The sequence below is a fragment of the Macrosteles quadrilineatus genome, unplaced genomic scaffold, assembly GCF_028750875.1.
Source record: "Macrosteles quadrilineatus isolate MER2022 unplaced genomic scaffold, UCM_ALF_1.0 Scaffold_9__3_contigs__length_116548681, whole genome shotgun sequence".
NCBI classification, from domain to species: Eukaryota; Metazoa; Arthropoda; class Insecta; order Hemiptera; family Cicadellidae; genus Macrosteles; species Macrosteles quadrilineatus.
This window is the reverse complement of record NW_026542602.1, coordinates 46142803-46166677: the sequence shown is the minus strand read 5'-3', so window position 1 is coordinate 46166677 and position 23875 is coordinate 46142803. Positions and strand designations below refer to the sequence as shown.

Sequence of the window (23875 nt, the reverse complement as noted above, 5' to 3'; positions counted from 1 at the left end):
ACACGGATTCATAAAGTAACCTTAAAGTAACTTATAAATCCTAATTTTCGAATAAATTTCTGAAACCCCATACTTGTCATTTTGGTTTAAGCCTTTTTCAAAGTTAATGATAACTTTACAACAAAACTATTATCAGAACTCACCGGGTTAAGCGATTTACTTGGTAAATTTCAAATCAATAAGCAATTACTTATTTATATTTTGGTTAGGGAATTAAACTAAAATTGAACAATTAAAGTATAGAAAAAAGATTGACCATTAACTTGGAATGTCTACTTCGCAGAAGTATATCTATGTTTAAAAGTTTTATATATGCTTACAAGACGTTTAAACATATCCTACATCACAATCACACATTTAGTAAAAACACGTTCTCGATCACAAATCACAGTACTAGTAGATATAGAAAACATGTTCTGGTTCACACAAGTTTTAGTAGGTGAAAATGCATGTTCTGGATCACAAATTATTTTGGAATATTTGATTTATATTTTATATATTTTTCACTGTCTCGACTGTTCGGAGACTGAACCAGTGCTCCTTATGCCTAGATGCGATGTGTTTCTTGAGGGACACTTTCTGATGGGCTCTGTACGCACACCATGTGCACGCAAACATCGGAGCTCTATTGCATTCGTAACGCTGGTGCCTCACAAGCGATCGGAGGCTTCCGTATCTGCGCCCGCAGCTCACGCATTCTGGCAAATAAAATTAAAAGTCAGAAAATGTTATTCAAGGGTATTGATTAAATATAAGTTTTGAGTTTGTCAACCGTAAGAATCGGATTAAATATATTTTTATAAATGACTCTAAAGTATCTGGTATATGGCGGTTTGATGTTAAGAACTTATTACATACACTTCAAACAATAAAAACTGTCTATGAATAAAGTATTGCTAGTTCTCAGGAATTATAACAAAACATTAGAGTTCATTGTACAATTTATCGTAATATAAGACATCATCATCATCGTTATCAATGTAACGGAACATGAAAGCCTTATCGAAACAAACTCTAGATTTTATGATACTGTACTATGACAAATATCTATAATATCCATTGGCAACGCTACATGGTACACTCATTTCATCAGAATTCCACAGTTTTAATGACGATTGATTCAATTTTTACACATTTAAATTTCATTATTGTAAGATGATGTTGAAGCCAAGTCCTCCAGTTGGCTACAACTAGTTCGCAGTTTTTAAAAACAGTTACTTAACTGAGTGAATATGTAAAATTGAATAGAATAAGTAAAACACCTTTTTCAAAGAAAAACAATTAGATTTAGCAACCAACCAAGTTGCCAAAAACACTTGTATTTTAATATGAAGATTATTTTATTTTACGATCATAACAAACGAATATCAATTAAATTTTTTAAACTGTTGTTCATCATTTGTTTTTCTTGCTGCCATCAGTAGACGATGTTTATATGATAAACAAATAATTTTCAACAAATGACAAAAAACTGTCAAATATATAATTTAATAAATATCAAAAATAGTAAAAACTAAAATCTATTACTGTCATTTATTATTGTAAAGAAGTTTGAAAGTAAACCTAAATTGAATATAAAGAAAAATAACGGTACTAGATTTTCTACAATTTCGGGTGAATAAATTCTAAACTCTAAATTAAAGTTGAATAAATTTATTACTGTTCAAAAATTTGTTTGTAAAACAAATACATATGCTCAAACTTTAAAATTCTCATTTCCCACTTTAACACGAAATAATCACTACGGATAAGAACAAATAGTTTTAGTTCTACAATATTTGTAAAACTAATCCGCTGTTGTACCATTACTAAACCAACATAAACGCAGTTTTGTCCTTGTGCTTTAAGAGTACGTGTGTCTGTAGTCCTTGCTTGTGTTTGCAGCGGTAAGAGCAATGTTGGCATTGAAACTTGGGTTCCTTTTGGCACTCGTAGTTCTGATGACGAAGCAACGAACGGCGACATTTGTAGGTACGTCCACACGTGGCGCAGGGGTGAAAGTGTTTATCTGAGAAAGTAAACCACACAATATTAGTAACACTAGTTTGATAACTAAAAGATTATGTGTTATTCAACAATTGTACATACTGGTAACGATAGGTATCTTATATACCACCAAAGCACAAAAAAAAAGGTTTACAGCTTGTAGAAGATTAAAAAAATAATTGTATAACGTAAATGTATACAAAACAATCATGTATACGAGTAAATGGTTAAATAAGTAAAAAATAATTATGTATGTAAACATAAGTGAAATAAAACTTACTTTTTATAAACTCTTTTGCGATGGCGTATTTCATTCCTTGTAGTTATTATGAGTCAATTTATTGTTCATTATAAAATCCAGTACGAAAATGGTAATAATTTTTGAATTTTATCTTAACTGAGTTTTATTTAAAGTTTATTTGTAACGACATTAAAACCTTGCCAAAACATAAGCGATTAAAAAGGTTTAAGTCCGGACTTCAGACACATTGAGTCCTTGCTCTAACCACCAATAACCATATTTAATCACTGATAAAAAAATTAACTTGAAACAGCACAATAACTATTCTAAAACCTTTACGGAAATTATTGCCACAGGAACCTTAAAATTAGGAACAGGTCTTTGACAGTTATTTTATCCCCAATAGAATTCAATATTTATTTCAAAATCACTTAAAGTGTTTTAAAACAATGTGAGTTTTTAGTGTTCCTTTCTGCTTAGCCTTGTAGGGACAGTGAGGACAACAGAAGGTAGGGTCTTTTCCACACTCGTATCTCTGATGACGTTTGAGGTCACATTTGTGTCTGTACACTTTGCCACAGAAGGTGCAACAGAATCGTTCCATGGCAGTAGCCGCCTCCAACAGCTTCTGGATCTCCATGCCTGTGAAATCATATACGTTCAGTGGACTGTTGCTGAAGACACATTTGGATTGATTTTTAAGAGGAGCTGTTCAAAAGAATAAAAAAGAAAGGTATTTTTGATTTATTGTGTGGTTAATGTAACGTTTAAAACGTCACATTTAAAAAGTTGTTGGTTTAAATGGTGTGAAGTTATGTACCAAGGGTAACAGCTTATTTAAAAACCTTTCTGTTTCCAAAAATCAAATATGTACAAATGAATATTTTTAAAGATTCAATCATCTTCAGAATAACTAGCGGAGTATGAAAATATGTTGTTATGATAAAGGGAGAGGAATTTAGAAACAGATGTATTGCCTCTGCAGAACCATTGATACCCTGCATCAAGCAGCATATGCATTCAAAAATATTTTTATCTTCATTGAAAAAAGTATTAATTAAGAAATGTTGTACGTTTTGAATTTTAAAGCCATTCACACTAGTTTAAAAACTTATGAGTATTTTGACGATATTAGGTACTTTTAACTATGAATGCTATGTCTTGACACCTTGTTTATATGGTAGGCCAGGATCCAACCAACAATACACAACAAAGACTTTTATGTCTTCTCAGGATCTTCTTTTACTTGGATTGCTTTAGGGATTAACGTGTATATAGAAAAAAATGAACGGTTATGTTCTAAAAATGAGTTTAATACAAAAGTATTTACTATGTTATGTTACATTATAGCATGAACATTGCTTTGGGTCTTCTTTGGTTTGTATAAACTATGAAACTAGTATAATAACTTGTTGACTAGAACTGAGTTGGCAATGATGTTATTCATTTAAGAGTTGTTATCAGTAAACAAATAAAGGTTAAGGTTATCTGTGTTGTCATCCGCACAAACACAATTATTGTTGATATGTGTGGTGATGAAATGTACTTAGATCACCTTTTTCTTCAGCCATATCATTATTATCAAAAGCACAATGGCCAAGGTCAGCTGGATCCAGTTTCGAACCACCGACTGACTTTTTTATACAACCGGAGACTTTTTGACTGCCATGTGAGCACTATTAACACTTAGATACCTTGCCATGAGTAGATAAAGCCTTTATTTGTTACTTTTCACCAACTAAATGTCAATCATTGAGACTTAATTTATAAATTGAAAAGAACAAATTATCAGTAAAAATTAGTGTGATAATGGTGAGTTTAAAGCCAAAATTTAAAATTAATTGAATTGTTTTCAATCAAAATGTAAACACTCGGTGGATGAAAGCGCAGAAACTCTTGCATGTAAGTCTGCATCAGGCTGGGTCTAGGTGATGTTATGCCTGAGAGCCATGTGAGTCTTTAGCGTCCCTCGCTGCTTTGCCCTGTAAGGACACTGGGAACAAGCAAACTGTGGAGGAATCCCACACTCGTAACGCTTGTGACGTGCCAGATCACGTCGATACTTGTAGATCCTTCCACAAGCATCACATCCGAAACGCTGGTTGCCTTCCCCATCGAGCAGCACACCTAGGACAGTTTATGTTTAGGAGATGCGGAAGAGGACTAGTAATAGAAGATCCCAGTAAGCTAATCATGGGAGTTTTTCAAGAAGACTGTTACTTTTTGAGTATGCCGCCATAATTTCAAACACATTTTAGAGTTACATAAATATCTCCAACACTTAAACTTTGAAACATACAGGAAACACAAACTAGCAATCTAAAAACTTTTGAAAAATGTAAAACCTTCATCTAAAATATTTTGTTACAAATAATTAGAGTTAAAATTTTTAACAACATTAAAAAAGTCGGTTTAATTAAGGTTTAAAATGTATATTTGACATAGGAGTTAACTGATCTAATGATTACCATACCAACACAAGAACTTTGAAATAAAAATACAATCTATAGAGTTTATACTTTTATTAAGAAAAATACTTGCTAGGCTTCCATTCCATCTCGAACACAAATTGCTGAGCCTGCTTGAAACTTTGGCCGCAATTTCTGAATCATACAAGCTCGTCATTTGTAGGATGTTTGAAGATCATATGGTTCCTGAGAGTTTTCCGCAGCTTGGCCTTGTAAGGACATAGGGGACAGGCGAACTGTGGTGCTATTCCACACTCGTAACGTTTGTGTCTTAGAAGGTCTCGGTGGTATTTATAACTTCTACTGCAAGTGTCACAGCCAAAGCGAAGGTTATTGTCTCCTTCCGAACCTGAGAAAATTGATGTTAATAAGAAGACTAGCTGATATAGGCCTACCCGTGATTTGCAATTGGAAGAGAAGGCAGAATGGAAATATGTGTGGTTCTTTAGACCGGCTGCATGAAATATTTACACGTACCTTATAGTCAATGCACGTACAGTTGACTTTTGAATCAAAAGACGTACATCAACCGATTGGGTTAATAGGTATGTTTTTAAATTTGATAAGGGGTTTGAATGACCTAGACTACTAAGTACAATGTATAAGAGGCCAAGAGGGGCTGATGCTTGTTTATTAGTACCTACCAATTTAAGTAAGAACTTATTTTCATACTTAAAAGTGTACTTTCGTTTGAGCTCCTACTTATATTTGAGTTAATGGATCAAAAAGAGTCTAAACACATACGGTAGTGTATTAATAAAATCAAATAATAGATGATACGTTATGGCTAAATTATTCAATTTTAGTCAAGCATCTTTACCTGTAGCTCATATAGAGATTTCACTGTAAACTATAAGCTAAATTCTACAACACTTTTACCTTCCTTTAACTAAATGTATCCCACATAATAATAAACTCACAAAAATGTTCACAATGTAAATAAACTACCAACAAAACATTTTTCAGGGAAAAGTAAACAAACTATAAATTAAAACATATGTAACAGCTGATGCTTCTTCAATACTTTTTTACCATCATATGTTTTGTTAATAAACAAATCTGACTAAAATTCTTTCAAATCCCTGACAAAGGTACCTTTAAGACGGTACCAGGTCTAAGCCCTGAAAGTTTATGGTGTTTAAACATACTCTATGAAATTCTACATGTACCAAGTTTCATAGCCATCGGTCCAGCGGGGTCTGAGTTTATCACTTCCAAACAAATATACCAACAAACCAACATAGATATGATATGATATGATATTTATAGATTTAGATATGATTTTTAATTTTAATGGATGAGGTCTTATTAAATGAACACTTTAACACTTATGTAAATGTATTTTCGCACAAAAAGGATTACACATTAAAATTAACATTAATAATCAGTTCTCTTATCACTCTTATCAGGAACATAACAAATTCAAGGAAAACACAGAGACTAACAATCAACAAAAGTATACAGCTTGGATGTATATCTATATAGGGCTGGTAATCGCAATGTTGTGTTTCAAGGCCATGTGTTTTTTCAAAGCACATTTTTGTTTTGCCCTGTAAGAACAAATTTTACATGGAAACTGTCCTTCATTCTGACACTCATATTTTTGATGACGAGACAGTAAGAATTTATGTTTGTATTTCCTTCCACAAACATTACAAGCAAACTTTCTTACGTCTTCGCTGGCATGAAGTTCTTGCATGATCATTCTCGTCACATCAAAGTCTATAAAAAGGCAAGAAAGTCAATAATAATATTTCAGTTTTTATTTGCAGCCTATATTCGATCATGTTATATTCAATACTTACAATGATAAGGAGTTATTGGATCAAAAATCACATTTAGTGCAGTAATTTTCTTTACTTTATGTTAAGTAGGTTGAGAAGAAAGAAGAACTTTAACTCCTAATTTACTTGGTACATTTGTATGAATAAACACATGCATAAGTTTTGGTTAGGTACCATCACTCTAAATATTTGGTTTATGGACATATTATTTTATATCTGAATTATTAAACGGTAAACAATATTTTTACTATAACAAAATGAAATGTTTGTAAGTGTTTTCAACATGACAATGTGTAACAAAAGCTTGATGTGGTTTTGTTCTTAGTTTCTTGGCTTTTCTTTTGTTTACTGAGCTATTAAAAGAAAACATTTTGCTGTAAACTATAATTGGTAAAAAGCAATATTTTGTAATAATGTTGATATGTTATGTGCGTGCTTAAAGGACAATACAAATTTCAATCTAACAAACAATAACATAACTGTCTATCAATGGTCGCTTTTAATACTAAATTCAAAAAGGTGAACATATAGACCCACATAGAAAAATACTTAACATTATTTTATTGAATCATCAAACTTAGATTGACATTTTAAATTAATTTGATGGTAACAATATCAATAAATGAATGCAGTAAAACATAATTTTCTGTTGTTGTGGCAATCACTACTTTTTCATGTTAGTCTTGTGTCTGACTGCAACATGTGATTGGAGTCGTTGTTTGTGGTATGCTTTGTAAGGACAAAAGGAACAAGCGAACTGAGGCTGTTTGCCACATTCAAACTTCTTGTGTCTTCCCAACAGAAACTTGTGCTTGTATGATCGACCACATATGTCACAGAAGAACTTGGACAAGAACTGCAGATAACCTGTGGAAATTATCAAGTTATTATTTTACAGACATTGAGGAAACTTTGTTAACGTTTAAACTATAATAATAGTCCTTAACAATTTAGGTGATTCAATTCTACTGGGATCTTGAATTCAATACAAACTGACATAAACACCAAATGCATATTTCTGGTGATTGCGACTTCCCTAATAGTGTGGTCTCTGATAGATTTTGATTATTAACATTTTGTGTAGTATTAGCTTTTTAACTATGATTTTGATTATTATTACTATGTTATATAAAATAAGTGACATAAAACTTTACAGTTTTTTTTAAATCACAAGCTCTAAAAATGTGTAGTCTGTTTTAATTCTTCATTGGTTTATTAAATTTATACAATTCATAAGATAATAAGTAAATAAATATGTACCTATTTCCATACACACTTGTACTAACTTTTTGCACGGGAATAACTATTCAAACATTGTGGTCGAACAGTGAAAACCTATATTGCAAAAATGTATATTACATATATAATAAAAATTTATAATAAAAAGATTATACAAATTGTACAGCTTTCCTATACGCTAAGAGTGAAAATACAAAAATACAGAAGAAAAAAGACAGGTTCCGTAAAAGAAAAAAATCAAATTATATTGCTTTTATTATACCTCAGACTGAAACTCATAATATGTTTAAGCTCTGTAAATTTGTTTTTACTTACGAACATTAAAGAAGTAGATTGGTATGCGTGTGCTTCAACGCTACGTGTTTCTGAAGATTCGTCCTATGTTTACTACGATACGGACAGTGTGGGCAAGAAAACTGAGGTTCTTTGTTACACTCGTATCTGAGGTGGCGAGTCAAGTCCCCTTTGTACTTATAACTTTTCCCACAAGTAGTACAAACATGTTTCTTTTCTTCTATTTGTCTAATGAACATGAGTGTAGAACCTATGACAAAATAAAATATAATTTGTCATGTTAATTATTAGTGCAGAGGCTGCAATGGAGATAAATTAGTGTCGGTTGTTGTATGTATTTAAAAATAGCATAGTATATACTGACTCTGTTATACAATGATGATTTTGATAGCCACAATTATAGGATTACACAATAATCATTGTAATATAATAATTAACTGCATCAATAAACCAATAGATTGAATTCTATTAGTACGGTACCTTTAGATATAACAACTCAAAATACTTTCGGTTAAACCAAGTTTGAAATCTTGCAAAGTTGTTCCGGGTCTTGATATTTTTTTAAATTAAGATTTATTGAATAGTCTTTTAAGACACTTTACGAGTTTATGCACAACATAACTTTTCTATTTTATAAACAGTTTATGCATCACTACTTAAATGCACAACTTTTTAGTAGGCTAGTTAATATTGTGATTAGTAAAAGAAAAAAAAATTTTAAGAAACAAAAATATTTTTATAAACGGTTAGAAATTTTTAGTTAAACACTTAATTGAGAAAGCCCGAAATTGACCACTAGGGGTTTTAAGCAACAAAGTCAAAATTCATCAAATTCAACATTTATTAAAATACAAAAATAGTTAAATCCCAGTACAGAATCCATATTTTATGATTTCAAATTGCAAATAACATTAAAATTAAAACAAACAAAGCCAAGAATGTATTTAACAAACAAAAACAAAATGAACTAAAATATTTGTTGAAAGTGACCAAATATAGTTTTACGTATTCTAATGTAAGGTTGTATTTTTACACATATGATAAACCCGCTCCCAGTTCAACAGTCCAGTCTTTGTCCATGTTTCAACGCCATGTGTGTTGCCAGCGTTTGCTTGTACTTAGACTTGTAATCGCAGTATCCACAGCCAAACTGAGGTTCTTTGTTACACTCGTATCTGAGGTGGCGAGTCAAGTCCCCTTTGTACTTATAACTTTTGCCACAAGTAGTACAAACATATTTCTTTTCTTCTATTTGTCTAATCGACATAAGTATAGAACCTGTGACAAAATGAAATATAATTTGTCATTATAGTTATTGCAGATGCTGCAATGAAGAGAAATTAGTGTATCACTTGCTGTATGTAATTAAAAAAAGCATTATTTATACTGACTAAATACTGAAGATTTTTATAACCACAAATTGTATAAGACAATAAAGATATTTTGACATTTTTAACCTTTTGATGGTTAACGTTGTAATATTACAATTAACTGCATAAATATACCAACAGATTGAATTCCATAAGTATGATACATTTAGAAATAACTATTTCAATTATTTTTAGTTAGGCAGAGTTAAAAACCTTACAAAGTTGTTTTGGGTCTCAATACGTAAAATTTTTCGTGTATAATTTATATTGAATCACATTTTAAATTACATTAAGATTTTTTAATGAAATGAATAAATATTTAATAGTTAATTTTAGTTCAGTTTTTTTTAAATTTAGTTCAGTAATTATACTTACAAAATTAAAGAAACAAAAATCTGGAGTTGTTTTTATATGGGTACGGTCTTTGGAAATCTTCAATATAACATCTAACAGAGGAAGCCCAAATCGGCCTCTTGGGATTTTGTAGAAGTAAAGCCAAAATGATGAAAATTCAATATTTTATTAAAATACAAAAATAGCTGAGTTTCAGTATCCATTTCAAATTGCAATAACATAACCAATAAAACACACAAAGTCGAGGAGGAATTTAACACATAGAAATAAAATAATATAAAATATCTTTTGAGAAGTGAAGTGAACAACATATTATAGTTTTGTATTCTAATGTAAGGTTGTTTTTATACAAATATGATAAACCGCTCTAAGTTCTAACGTCTATTTTTTGTCCATGTTTAAACGCCATGTGTAATTGCAAAGCTTGTTTGTGCTTCGACTTGTAATTGCAGTATACACAGGCAAATTGTGGATCAACGCCACATTCGTACTTGAGATGTCTGGTAAGATGACTTTTCTGAACGTACTTCTTACCACAGGCAAAGCACTCATGTCTCCGGTCGGCTGAAAGTCATAACCACATCATCAGTTTGAAAAATTTTATGAGATAAAGGGTTTTGGTTCTTAAACACAACCCAATTTACAAGTACATAAATTCACTAAAGGAACAAACCAAAACCTATGTTGGATGCTCTGCTACCTTTATTGTTGCAAAAACTAATTTTTCTGAGATAATGGTTTTTACCAAATTAATTTTCGGAAGAAAATTTCTTACACTAGATTTTGAGATAATTGTATACATAAACGGACATAACTCCAATTAGAGAACAGGATTTTCAATGAGATTATGGTAGATACAGTTTAGGTTTAAAAAGATTATTGTGCATACTTATTCAATGTTTGCTAAAATGCTATATTTTTGTCATTACCAGCTTCTTAGGATTTTGAGAAACAAAGTCAAAAGCAATAGGATTCATTATTTTATTAAAATACAAAAATAGTTGAATACTAATATCTGTACTGTGTAATTTCAAATTGTAATAATATTTACACCAAATCATACAAAGTCGAGAAAGCATTTAACAAATATAAATAAAATAATCTAAAATATATTTTTTGAAAGTGACAAAAATCAAGTTTTGTATTTTAAGGTAAGATTGTCATTTTCAGGATATGATAAAACCGCTCTAAGGTCAAAAGTCCAGTCTTTGTCCATGTTTCAACGCCATGTGTGTTGCCAACGTTTGTTTGTACTTAGACTTGTAATCGCAGTATCCACATCCAAACTGAGGCTCTTTGTTACACTCGTATCTGAGGTGGCGATTCAGGTCCCCTTTGTACTTATAACTTTTGCCACAAGTAGTACAAACATGTTTCTTTTCTTCTATTTGTCTAATCGACATAAGTTTATAACCTGTGACAAAATGAAATATAATTTGTTATTATAGTTGCAGAGGCTGTAATGAAGGGAAATTAGTGTGTCACTTGCTGTATGTAATAAAAATAGCATTATTTATACTGACTGTGTTATACTGATGATTTTTATAACCACAAATTATATTATAAGACAATGTATATGTGTTAAAGATATTTTGAAATTTTTAACCTTTTGATGGTTAACGTTGTAATATTACAATTACCGGATAAATATACCAAAAGATTGAATTCCATAAGTACGATACATTTAGAAATAACTAAATTATTTTTAGTTAGGCAGAGTTTATAACCTTACAAAGTTGTTCCGGGTTTCATTAAGTCTAAATTGTTCGTGTTTAATTTATATTGAATCACATTTTAAATTACATCAAGATTTTTTAATGAAATGAATAAATATTTAATAGTTAATATTTAGTTCAGAAATTATACTTACAAAATTAAAGAAACAAAAATCTGGAGTTTTTTTATATATAGGTACGGTCTTTGGAGATCTTCAATATAACATCTAATAGCGGAAGCCCAAATCGGTCTCTTGGGATTTTGTGGAAGCAAAGCAAAAATTATTAAATATTCAATATTTTATTAAAATACAAAAATAGTTTAGTTTTAGTATCAATTTCAAATTGCAATAACATTAACAATAAAACACAAAAAGTCGAGGAGGAATTTAACACATAGAAATAACATAATATAAAATATCTTTTGAGAAGAGAAAAAATATCATAGATTTGTATTCTAATGTAAGGTTGTTTTTCTATAAATATGATAAACCGCTTTAAGTTCTAACGTCTTTTTTTTGTCCATGTTTAAACGCCATGTGTAATTGCAAAGCTTGTTTGTGCTTCGACTTGTACTTGCAGTATACACAGGCAAACTGCGGATCAACGCCACATTCGTACTTGAGATGTCTGGTAAGATGACTTTTCTGAACGTACTTCTTACCACAGGCAAAGCACTCATGTCTCCGGTCGGCTGAAAGTCATAACCACATCATCAGTTTGAAAAATATTATGAGATAAAGGGTTTTGGTTCTTAAACACAACCCAATTTACAAGTACATAAATTCACTAAAGGAACAAACCAAAACATATGTTGGATGCTCTGCTACCTTTAGTTTATTGTTGCAAAAACTAATTTTTCTTAGGTGTTTTTACCAAATTAATTTTCAGAAGAAAATTTCTTACACTAGATTTCGAGATAATTGTATACATAAACGGACATAGCTCCAATTAGAGAACAGGATATTCAATGAGATTATGGTAGATACAGTTTAGGTTTAAAAAGATTATTGTGCATACTTATTCAAAGTTTGCTAAAATGCTATATTTTTGTCATTACCAGCTTCTTGGGATTTTGAGAAACAAAGTCAAAAGCAATAGGATACATTATTTTATTAAAATACAAAAATAGTTGAATACTAATATCTGTACTGTGTAATTTCAAATTGTAATAACATTTACACCAAATCATACAAAGTCGAGAAAGCATTTAACAAATATAAATAAAATAATCTAAAATATATTTTTTGAAAGTGACAAAAATCAAGTTTTGTATTTTAAGGTAAGATTGTCATTTTCAGGATATGATAAAACCGCTCTAAGGTCAAAAGTCCAGTCTTTGTCCATGTTTCAACGCCATGTGTGTTGCCAACGTTTGCTTGTACTTAGACTTATAATTGCAGTATCCACAGCCAAACTGAGGTTCTTTGTTACACTCGTATCTGAGGTGGCGATTCAGGTCCCCTTTGTACTTATAACTTTTGCCACAAGTAGTACAAACATATTTCTTTTCTTCTATTTGTCTAATTGACATAAGTGTAGAACCTGTGATAAAATGAAATGTAATTTGTTATTATTATTGCAGAGGCTGTAATGGAGAGAGATTAGTGTTGCTGTATGCAATACTTGCTGTATGTAATTAAAATAGCATTATTTATACTGACTGTGTTATACTGATGATTTTTATAACCACAAATTATATTATAAGACAATGTATATGTGTTAAAGATATTTTGAAATTTTTAACCTTTTGATGGTTAACGTTGTAATATTACAATTAACTGCATAAATATACAAACAGATTGAATTCCATAAGTACGATACATTTAGAAATAACTAAATTATTTTTAGTTAGGCAGAGTTTATAACCTTACAAAGTTGTTCCGGGTTTCATTACCTCTAAATTTTTCGTGTATAATTTATAATGAATCACATTTTAAATTACATTAAGATTGTTAATGAAATGACTAAATATTTAATAGTTATTATTTAGATCAGTAATTATACTTATAAAATAAAGAAACACAAATCTGGAGTTTTTTATATAGGTTTTTTAGGTCTTGTCTTTGGAGATCTTCAATATAACATCTAATAGAGGAAGCCAAAATCGGTCTCTTGGGATTTTGTGGAAGCAAAGCCAAAATTATTTTAATTCAATATTTTATTAAAATACAAAAATAATTGAGTTTCAGTATCCATTTCAAATTGCAATAACACTAACAATAAAACACACAAAGTCGAGAAGGAATTTAACACATAGAAATAACATAGTATAAAATATCTTTTGAAAAGTGATCTAAATATTATAGTTTTATATTCTAAGGTAAGGTTGTTTTTCTACAAATATGATAAACCACTCTCAGTTGAAACGTCTATTTTTTGTCCATGTTTCAACGCCATGTGTACTTCCAAAGTTTGTTTGTGCTTCGACTTGTACTTGCAGTATACACAGGCAAACTGCGGATCAACACCACACTCGTACTTGAGATGTCTGGTAAGATGACCTTTCTGAACGTACTTCTTACCACAGGCTAAGCACTCATGTCTCCGTTCAACTGAAAGTCATAACCACATCATCAGTTTGAAAAATATTATGAAGGACTTTTGGAAGGCTTCATACTTCAGTAAAGCCTTCATATTTGGAAGGCTTTAAGAACCAAAGGGTTTTGGTTCTTAAACACAACCCAATTCACAAGTCCATCAATTCATTATTTAGGGACAAACCAAAACATATGTTGGATGTTCTGCTACCTTTAGTTTATTATTGATCAGCTGATATGCAATTTAGTATTGTTGCCTACACCATTTTGTGTTATTGTGTTATTATGAATTAACAGTTGGTTTGTTTGATATTGTGTTAAACTGTTTATATTAATTAAGGTTTACAAGATCAATATTCATGTTTTGAAATGTTTAAGGGGACATCGTACACCCTATGGTAACAATGTAAAATTAGCAACCATAATGACCCATTTGCTTGTAAACCACTAGAGCTATCAACCTGAATTCTGTTAAGGTTATAATTCATGCTTATATATAAAACTGGTACCAAAACTATTTACTTTCAATAAAATTTTTATTTCACAATATTTTTTTAAAAAAACTTCACTAAGTGAGTGCTTAAATTTCACTTTTTTGTGTGTATGGCAGTAAAATCTTCCTTAGGTAGAGTATATTTAATGAATTCGGTACCACTTCTGTGAAATAGCTTCAAATATATTCTGTAAAAACTTTATGGTTCTATCTCTTATAGTTCCTGAGAAAAAGGGACATAATTTTTTCAAAAACATAATGTATTACAAAAAAGTCGTTTCTGGGAATCAGTCTTTAAAGGCGAGATCACTAGATTACTTAATACTCAAATGTAAGGAAAAAACCCGAGTAAGGTTTCATTAAAAAATTATTTCTTAGGTTAGGAATTTTTTTAGAGCCATAAATAAGGTGTCATTTTGTTCAGGAAGTAAGGGACTTAAATTTAAAACCAAAAATAAAAATAATATAAAAATAATTTTTTTGTATGATGTCCCCTTCAAACGTAAGCAAAGATTGCCACTTAATTCTTCAGTATTTGTTCAGAGCTACTTTTTGATTGCAATCTTCGCTCAATATTATTTAACAGAATATTTTTAATTTGTACTGTATTTTGTGAAAATAATACTTGATTTGATTAAAGTCATCATGATTGTTTTGTTGACATTTTTGTTTTTATTTCGTAACAATCATTGTACCTTATAAGCTAACAGTTAAATTTGAAAATGATTAAACTAGTTTTACTGCAAAAAATAATTTTTCTGAGGTAATGGTTTTTACCAAATTAATTTTCAGAAGAAAATTTCTTACACTAAATTTTGAGATAATTGTATACATAAACATAGCTCCAATGAACCTGTACTCAATAATTCATTAAATACTCTTGGTTTTTGATAGATATTTTAGTAATGTAACATTTTAATGTAGTAACTCAAGTTTTTTTTATTTAATCACAATCATCATATAAACAATAACAACTGAACAGAACATATGTAAATTAACAAATATAGTATAAGCCAGTACATTTGGAATGGACACATCAATCCTCCCCCTTAAATTTAGAAGGTAACATGTGGTTGATATGCCGCCTCCATATAGATCCATCATCCATTTCAAGAACGTAAATTAACTGTCCATCCTTGCTCTTTACTTTACCAAACATCCACTTGTTTTTCTTGTCTCTGAAATCATAAGCTTGAACTCTTTCCCCCTTTTTAAAGTCTCTTATTCCCTTTGCACATTTAAAGTCACTGTTTGAAGGTGTGTTATTTGTTATCATCAAATCTAGTCTGGTCCTCACATTTCTCTGAAACATTAGGAAGTAAGAATTTGATCCAGTGGAGTTTCTTGATTGTCTCATTTGCATCAAGAATCTCTGTAACTTAATTTCCATATTCCCTCCTTCATCTTTCATGGCTTGTAGACCTTTCTTTATAGTTTGGACAAATCTCTCCGCTTGGCCGTTGGAAGAAGGGTGGAATGGAGCACTTGTCTTGTGTAACACACCGTAGTTTTTCAAAAATGTTTCAAAAGTATGTCCACAAAATTGTCTGCCATTATCTGACACTAAAGTAAGTGGAATTCCAAATGTAGAAAACAATCGTCTTAATTTTGTGACACACCAATCAGAAGAAGTATTTTTTGTTTGAAATACCTCGACCCATTTTGTGTAAGCGTCAACGACAATAAAAAAATAATAATTGTTTCCAAAACAAGGCCCAGCAAAATCTATATGTATTCTTTGCCAGGGACCATCAGGGGTTTGCCATGGATGAGGAGTCGTTTGAGGTGGTTTGTTTTGTTTTAAACAACATTGTTTACAAGTCTTAGCCAGATGTTCAATATCATGATCGATGCCTTGCCAATAGCAGTAGCTTCTCGCTAAAGCCTTCATTTTAACTATTCCCAAGTGACCAAAATGAATTTCTGTAAGTACTTTTGATTTCAAATTTTTTGGAACGACAACTCTATTACCTTTAAATAAACATCCGTCTTGTAATGTAAATTCATAATCATTGTATCCAAGATTCTCAAGGCTCTTCCCTTCTTCTAAATGTTGAATGATGGTTTTAAGGTGATCTTCCTTCAGTGATTCATCTGCAATCTGTTGTTTTGTAACTGCAAACTGGGAGTGTTTCTAATTGGTTGATTTGAAAGACAGAATAATCATCAATTGAGTTTGGTAGCGACTTTTCATGTGGAAATCTCGACAAAAAGTCTGCATTGCCGTGTTTTTCTGTTCCTCTAAATTCAACTGTATAGTCAAACCCTGAAAGAAAATGAGCGTAATTGAAGATTCTAGTCGCTGCCATAGTAGGTAATGTCTTTTGAGGATCGAATATGGACACAAGGGGTTTATGATCGGTTATCAAGACAAACTTTCGTCCATATATGTATGGAAAGAATTTCTTTAGTCCAAAATAAATAGCTGCAGCTTCTTTATCAATCTGACTGTATTTTACTTCACTTTTTATCAGAGTGCGTGATGCAAATGCAATAGGTTTTTCTGTACCATTTCCTAGTCTGTGAGAAAGAACTGCTCCGAGTCCTACAGGTGATGCATCTGTTGCAAGAGTAACCGTCAGATTGGGGTCAAAATGAGTTAAAATTTGTTCACTTGTTATTTCTTCTTTGACTTTTTGAAAGCTATTTTCACAATCAGAGCTCCAGATGAACTTAGCATTTTTTGTAAGTAATCTTGTCAAAGGATATACTTTAGTTGAGTAGTTTTGTATAAATTTGCTGTAGTACGTGGCCAAGCCTAAAAATGTCTTCAATTCACTTACATTTGTAGGTCTTCTAGCATTTTGAATCGCTACAGTTTTATCAGGACTTTTGTGTAGACCTTTTTCATCAATAATGTGCCCGAGGTATTTGATACTTTTTTCAAAAAACTTACATTTGTCTCCATTCAAATGTAAGTTGTGCTTCTGTAGAACTTCTAATACCTTCTCTAATCTCAGAAGAGTTTCTTCGTAAGTTGACCCCTGGACTAAAATGTCGTCGAAAAAACATTGTACGCCATCCATACCTTGTAGTAAGGAATCCATGAATTTTTGCCACAGGGAAGGAGCAACCTTAACCCCAAACATCAGTCTATTTACTTTGAACAACCCTTTATGAGTACTTAGTGTTTGCATTTTACTACTCTCTTCATCCATTTTCATATGTAAATAAGCATTGCTTATATCAAGAGAACAGAAGTATTTGCCTCCACTCATTGTAGAAAAAATGTCTTCAATCCTCGGAATTGGGTATTTCTCGTCTTCCACGACTTTGTTCAAAGTAACTTTAAAATCAGCGCAGATACGAATGTCACCATTGGGTTTTATGACAGGCACAATAGGCGTTCCCCATTCCGAGTTGTCTACCTTGGTGATAATCTTTTGGGTTTCCAGACGGCTGAGTTCATTTTCAACTTTTGTCCTTATGGCATATGGAACCTGTCTGGCCCTTATGTATATAGGTCTTGAGTTGTCCTTCAAGTTAAGTTTTGCTTCAAAGTTTGGAATACACCCTATGTTTTTGTCAAATAAACCTTCATATTTTGCAAGTAATGAATCCAGCTCCGGCTTCCTTGTTTCATTCATGTGTATAGATTTTATTTCTCCCCAGTCTAGTTTTATTTCTCTCATCCATTCACGCCCAAAAATCCTATCGACATGTTGATTAATGACAAAGATTTTTCCCATGAAACACTGTCCCTTATAGTCACATTTTACGTATGTTACCCCCTTAGGTTTTATGATCTCCCCTGTGTAGGTGCGCAGCTCTACACCAGTCTTGTAAAGTCTTTTGGAAGGAATTAGTCTTTTGTAGTCTTCATAAGAAATCGATGTAAGTGATGCTCCAGTATCCAACTCAAAAGTAACGTTTTTACCTTCCAATTTTATATCAATGTGAAATTTGTCATCTCTCTTTTTGTCAGACAGTAAATTAATTTCATGGATATTGTCTTCAGAAATGTTATTATTTTCAGTGTAATGAACTTGCCCTTTACTGTTTTTATGTTTACTAAGACATACTCTTGAAATGTGTCCGATCTTTCCACAGGTGTTACAGGTTTCATCAATCATTGGACAAACATTCGCTCTATGGTATATATTCCCACATCGGTAGCATTTTCCTTTTCCTTTCAGTGACTCAAAATCTGTTACACGAAATTTATTACCAGTACTTGTATAAGATCCTGTGTTGTATGATTTTGTTCTAGGTCTGTGAATTTGTTCATTGGATGTAATATTATTTCTAGCTTTAAACTTTACTTGATTTATGTCTACGTTTCCACTCTTTTGACATATCAAAGTACTTTCAAATTTTGAAAGTTTCATCGTAGTAGCTGTGTTAAGAATTTCTACAAATTGTTTGTGGTCACATTTCTGTAAAAGCTGAGTTTTAATGTCTTTGTCATTAAGTCCACGTATGAGTTGTAGTCGTAATAGCATGTCTAATACAGATTTTCCACAAGCTTCGCAATTGAATTTACAATTAGTTGACAACCTTTTTAGTTCTGTAGCAAAGTTTGAAATAGATTCTCCTTCTTCCTGTATTCGACTAATAAATGTGTGTTGTAAAGCCAAAATACTTTTTTTAGGATCTAGAAAGTTGTCAAGCAAGGTCACAAGCTCCCCATACTCTTTATTTATAGGATTGTCTGGTGTACATAGGTCGTATAGTTTCTGATGTAGAAGAGGTGTCAAGGCATGTAAAAGTGTAAAAGTTTTTAACTTAGGATCATTTATACCTTTTAAAGTCATAAAAACCTCCAGTCTTCTGGCAAAATTAGAAAAGTTTTCCCTTTCATCGTAAGGAGTAAAGCTCAAATTTGAAGTAGGAAGAACTGGAATCGGTGTATTAGCTTGTAGATTTTCAGTGGTGCAACTATTTTGATTGGGAATAGAGCTATGTTGAATACTTGGCATATGAAGTAATTGGGCATCCATTAATCTTGCTTTTGTATCAATCAGCATGTTTTCAATACTTTCCCTGTAAGTTAGCTCGTTTTCTAAATCTTCTTCTTCTGTATAGAAGTCGATCTTGTCTTGAATTAGATCATACTTTGATTTAATCTCAGCTAACAAATCAAGTCTAGTTTGGATTTCATTAATTGAAAATGATCCTTTGTCCACATACTTCTTTACATTTCCAAGCTGAAACTTGACTGTTCTTCGCAATGATTTTAATTTCCTAACTTTATTTACATCTTCTGCTATTTTTTCTAAATCTTCCATTATTCTCGTCGCCATTGATAGATATTTTAGTAATGTAACATTTTAATGTAGTAACTCAAGTTTTTTTTATTTAATCACAATCATCATATAAACAATAACAACTGAACAGAACATATGTAAATTAACAAATATAGTATAAGCCAGTACATTTGGAATGGACACATCAGTTTTCAATTATCGTTTTTAAATTTTGAAATAAAATGAGAAAATGATAACAAGCAATCCAATGCGTAAAGGTTTTTTTTTAAAAACACAGTATAACTAGAAAATTTAAATAAATTTATATAAATCAATTAAACAAATATAGAAGGGCAAATGATAGAAGCCATAGTAACTAAAAATGGCAACCCAAAAATACAAGTATTTAAGCTGGGATTAAATATTAACCTATAACCTTTACCTACATTGATAAAAATCAAAATTATTAACTTATAGGGAATCAACTTTTAAAATTACCGATCCAGAACGATTTTAATTAAAATTAAATTATTTTGTAAAGGAAGCCTATTGAAAAAAACACCTTTAATAAAATGTAAGATTTTTCTCTAAACAAGTTAATTACTAATTAACTTACAAAAATAATCTTGTATACAAATTTATTGTAAACTGTCCTTAAAAAACCACCCCATGCTTCAGCACAGTGTGCGACTTAAGAGAGCATTTGTGCTTTGTCTTATAAGGACAGTGAGGACAAGAGAATTGTGGATCTTTTCCGCATTCAAACTTGATATGTCTCGTCAGGTGACTTTTGTGGTAATATCTCTTCTTACATCCCATGCAAACAAACTTCTTCTCATCTAAAAATTAAACTGAATTAAAATTTCCTCTAAAAGTAAAACTTAAATAAGCTAAAATGTGTTGTAAAAATAAACATTTACTAGTGAACCTGTGCGGCTCAATGCCCCGCAAAATAACATATGAATTTAGAAAACAAATTCAAAGCACTTCCATGAATACTACGATTCTAGCCTTAAAGTACCTACAAAATTAATGTGTAAAATTAATAAACGTATGGAGGAGTGTTCATGTTTATGTGAAATGTGTATACATTTGGTCATAATGTAGTCGATTATTATTGTTTTCCGTTACGAATATGCGTATCCTATTAAAAGATGTAGCCTTACTTAAAACAACATATAATATAGTTGCTCATGACTGAAATTGGTCTGGGTAAGAACAGCGCTGCAAATGCCAAAGGTAACAGAAATAAGCATCTTTCCATTTTAAAAGGTAAGTTTGTTTCAGACGGGTAAATTTTTATCCTCGAAATCAAAATACGTCCCCACTCACTTGTTCCAGTTAAGACTTTACATTATATTAAGTTGTTAACCATTCTGCTCACATGAAGCCTTGTGCCATTAATAAGGCCCTTTTTGATGTATTAATATTCCTCATCAATAAAACCACTGTCCCCTTTTATTATTCTAATCTGTGTCTTGGCAATCCACTGACCTCTATATTTAAAAACTCAGTTGGATTTTCTAGATGGTTGTCTCCGCCTTCGTCTGTTTTCAAGGACCAACTCTTCTTCCCCTTGGTATACTGATAATTAATTACCTGACTTGTCAAGTTCATGTAGTAATTCATTAATACTGTTAGTTTATAAAGAAAATATGATAAAAGTTACTTGGCTTGGTGCTTTCATAACTGCAAACTCAAAATACACCCACAAGTGAAAAAGAATCAAGATATTGGTAAAAAAAACTATGTTTGTGTACAGTAATACAGTAACATTATTCACATGAAGTAGATGATTTGTCGATCAGCTGTTTAGTTTCAAATGAATTAATGATGTCAAAGATTTGCAATTTAAATACATAAATTATTGTAGTAAAGTTTTCTAATTCATGGTAACTTATTCTCCACTAAATTTTACTATTCCCAGCATTTTAAATAAAGTAGTAAGATCCATTATTGGTAAACTTTAAGGTACACAATACTTGATTGAAATGTAGTAGGTATACATTAAAAGTCATAATACACAGCAATTATTATGTAGTAGACTTTGACTATTTTCAAGTAACAAACATATGTCTCTGTAAATAAAAACTATCTCCCATGTTATCCTTATGGAGGAATACGAAACTTTAAAGGGCTCCAGGGCCTCAATCTCTCATTATTTCCCTAAAACGAAAGTTTCCTGCACAACTTCACGTTACGCTCTTTCCAATGACACCAAAAACATGTCAATCGGTTTAGTAGTTTCGGAGGAGTAATTGTCACAAAAAATCTGCTTGCTAATTAAATAAGTATAGATTAACAATTTTATACAGTAAACATTTATGTATTGACAATTCATACAAATAATACTTACGAAGAGGCTATTTTATGAGATTATAAGATGTAATAAAATGTATGTAATTATTTCCAAACTGGAAGGGGCTGAGGAGAACATTTTGCTTATTCAAATCTAACATTTGAAACAATAATTTGGCTACACGTCCGTAATTGATTTTAAAAATAAAATTTGATTGTGTAAAGTTTTTGGATACATGCTTAGTATCTTTCATTCAGGAAAGTGGTGATAATTTAGTAGGCCCCTTAGTGATATATGAGAATTGCTGATGCACGCATGAAAATATGTAAATACACTTTTAAGAAGGTGTAACTCTACAAAATCGAATCATATAGATTTTGTAGAGTTACACCTTCTTAAAAGTGTATTTACATAAAATGCAGATCCATGATATATTTTTCCTACAGTAACCAGACAAAGTGACCTTCCTTGCACTGATTATAGCACAGAAAGTTGCTAGTTTAATATTTTATAGTTAATATTTTGATCAGTAATTATACTTACAGAAAAAGGATAAAAAATTCAGCAATTTTTTCAACAGGTACGGCCATTCATTTTATAGAGGAAGCCCAAAATCAGCTTTTTGGGATTTTAGGAAACAAAGTCAAAATCAATAGGATTCATTATTTTATTAAAATACAAAAATAGTTGAAAACCAATATCTGTTCTGTGTAATTTAAAATTGTAATAACATTTACACCAAATCATACAAAGTCGAGAAAGCATTTAACAAACAGGAAAAAAATCAAAAATATCTGTTGAAAATGTCAAAAATATATTTTTGTATTCTAAGGTAAGATTGTCATTTTACAGATATGATAAAACCGCTCCCAGTTCAACAGTCCAGTCTTTTTTTTTCAACCCCAAATTAATTACTAATTTTTTTGTCCATGTTTCAACGCCATGTGTGTTAACAACGTTTGCTTGTACTTAGACTTGTAATCGCAGTATCCACATCCAAACTGAGGTTCTTTGTTACACTCGTATCTGAGGTGGCGATTCAGGGCTCCTTTATTCATATAACGTTTGCCACAAGTAGTACAAACATGTTTCTTTTCTTCTATTTGTCCAATCGACGTAAGTTTAGAACCTGTGACAAAATAAAAATATAATATGTCATGTTTGCTGGACGGATGAAGTAAAGAAATATATGGCCAGGGTGGAAGTCAAAGAAGACACCGCAAAAGACAGGACAACGTGGAGGCAGTGTGTTGGTGAGGCCAAGTACCACATAGGGTACAAATGACCATGGGAGTAGGTAAGTAAGTATGTTAGTTAGTGGCCTACAGAGCATGCATTACATAAACACTTCATATACATGTCACTACTGTATGTATAAAAATAGCATTGTGTTACTACATTTGACTGGTAATTTTGACTACTATAAACATAGGATAACACAATAATAATAGGCTATGAACAGTATTAAGAGAGTTTAAAATGTAAAACATTTTCTGAATACAACATTGTTATACTACAATAAACTGAATAACTAATTGAATTCAATAAGTACGATGCCTTTACAAATAACTACTCAAAAGTTTTTTCTACTCCAACTAACTACTCAAACGTGTTTTATTGCATACGGGTTTTGGAAATCTTTAATATAACATCTAATATAGGGAGCCCAAAATCGGCCTTTAGGGATTTGAAACAACATGGTCAAAATCAATAAAATTCAATATTTTATTAAAGTAATTAAATAATAAATAATTGCAATTACGTTAACATTAACAAAAACATAGTCAAAGGAGTATTTAACAAATCCAAATAAATGTTAGGGTTTTTATAGGCTAGCAGAGTACCCGGCCTTCGTAGGGGGTTGACGTATAAGTATAATACTCTTCTTGCAGTGACGTGCTTTAAG

General features: G+C 31.2%; 1 protein-coding gene across 1 annotated transcript; it reads right to left on the bottom strand.

The window, feature by feature from the left end:
* Positions 1 to 625: 625 nt before the first annotated feature.
* Positions 626 to 17510, bottom strand: LOC129003389 (zinc finger protein 649-like). The gene is made up of 11 exons (XM_054431682.1): positions 17381 to 17510; positions 13806 to 14006; positions 12039 to 12145; positions 10228 to 10300; positions 7230 to 7346; positions 6352 to 6417; positions 4842 to 5044; positions 4237 to 4354; positions 2676 to 2869; positions 1854 to 2008; positions 626 to 698 (listed from the first exon to the last, which is right to left on the bottom strand). The coding sequence occupies exons 1-11, from the start codon at positions 17508 to 17510 to the stop codon at positions 626 to 628; spliced, it is 1437 nt and encodes a 478-aa protein (XP_054287657.1).
* Positions 17511 to 23875: the final 6365 nt, after the last annotated feature.

Coding starts and splice junctions, on each gene's coding strand:
- LOC129003389 (XM_054431682.1), bottom strand. CDS start 17,510: ATGGATGGCGTACAATGTTTTTTCGACGACATTTTAGTCCAGGGGTCA. Junction 14,007..17,380: donor ACATTTGAATGGAGACAAAT/GTAAGTTTTTTG, acceptor TATGACTTTCAG/TTGAACGGAGACATGAGTGC. Junction 4,355..4,841: donor ATCCTACAAATGACGAGCTT/GTATGATTCAGA, acceptor AAACTGTCCTAG/GTGTGCTGCTCGATGGGGAA.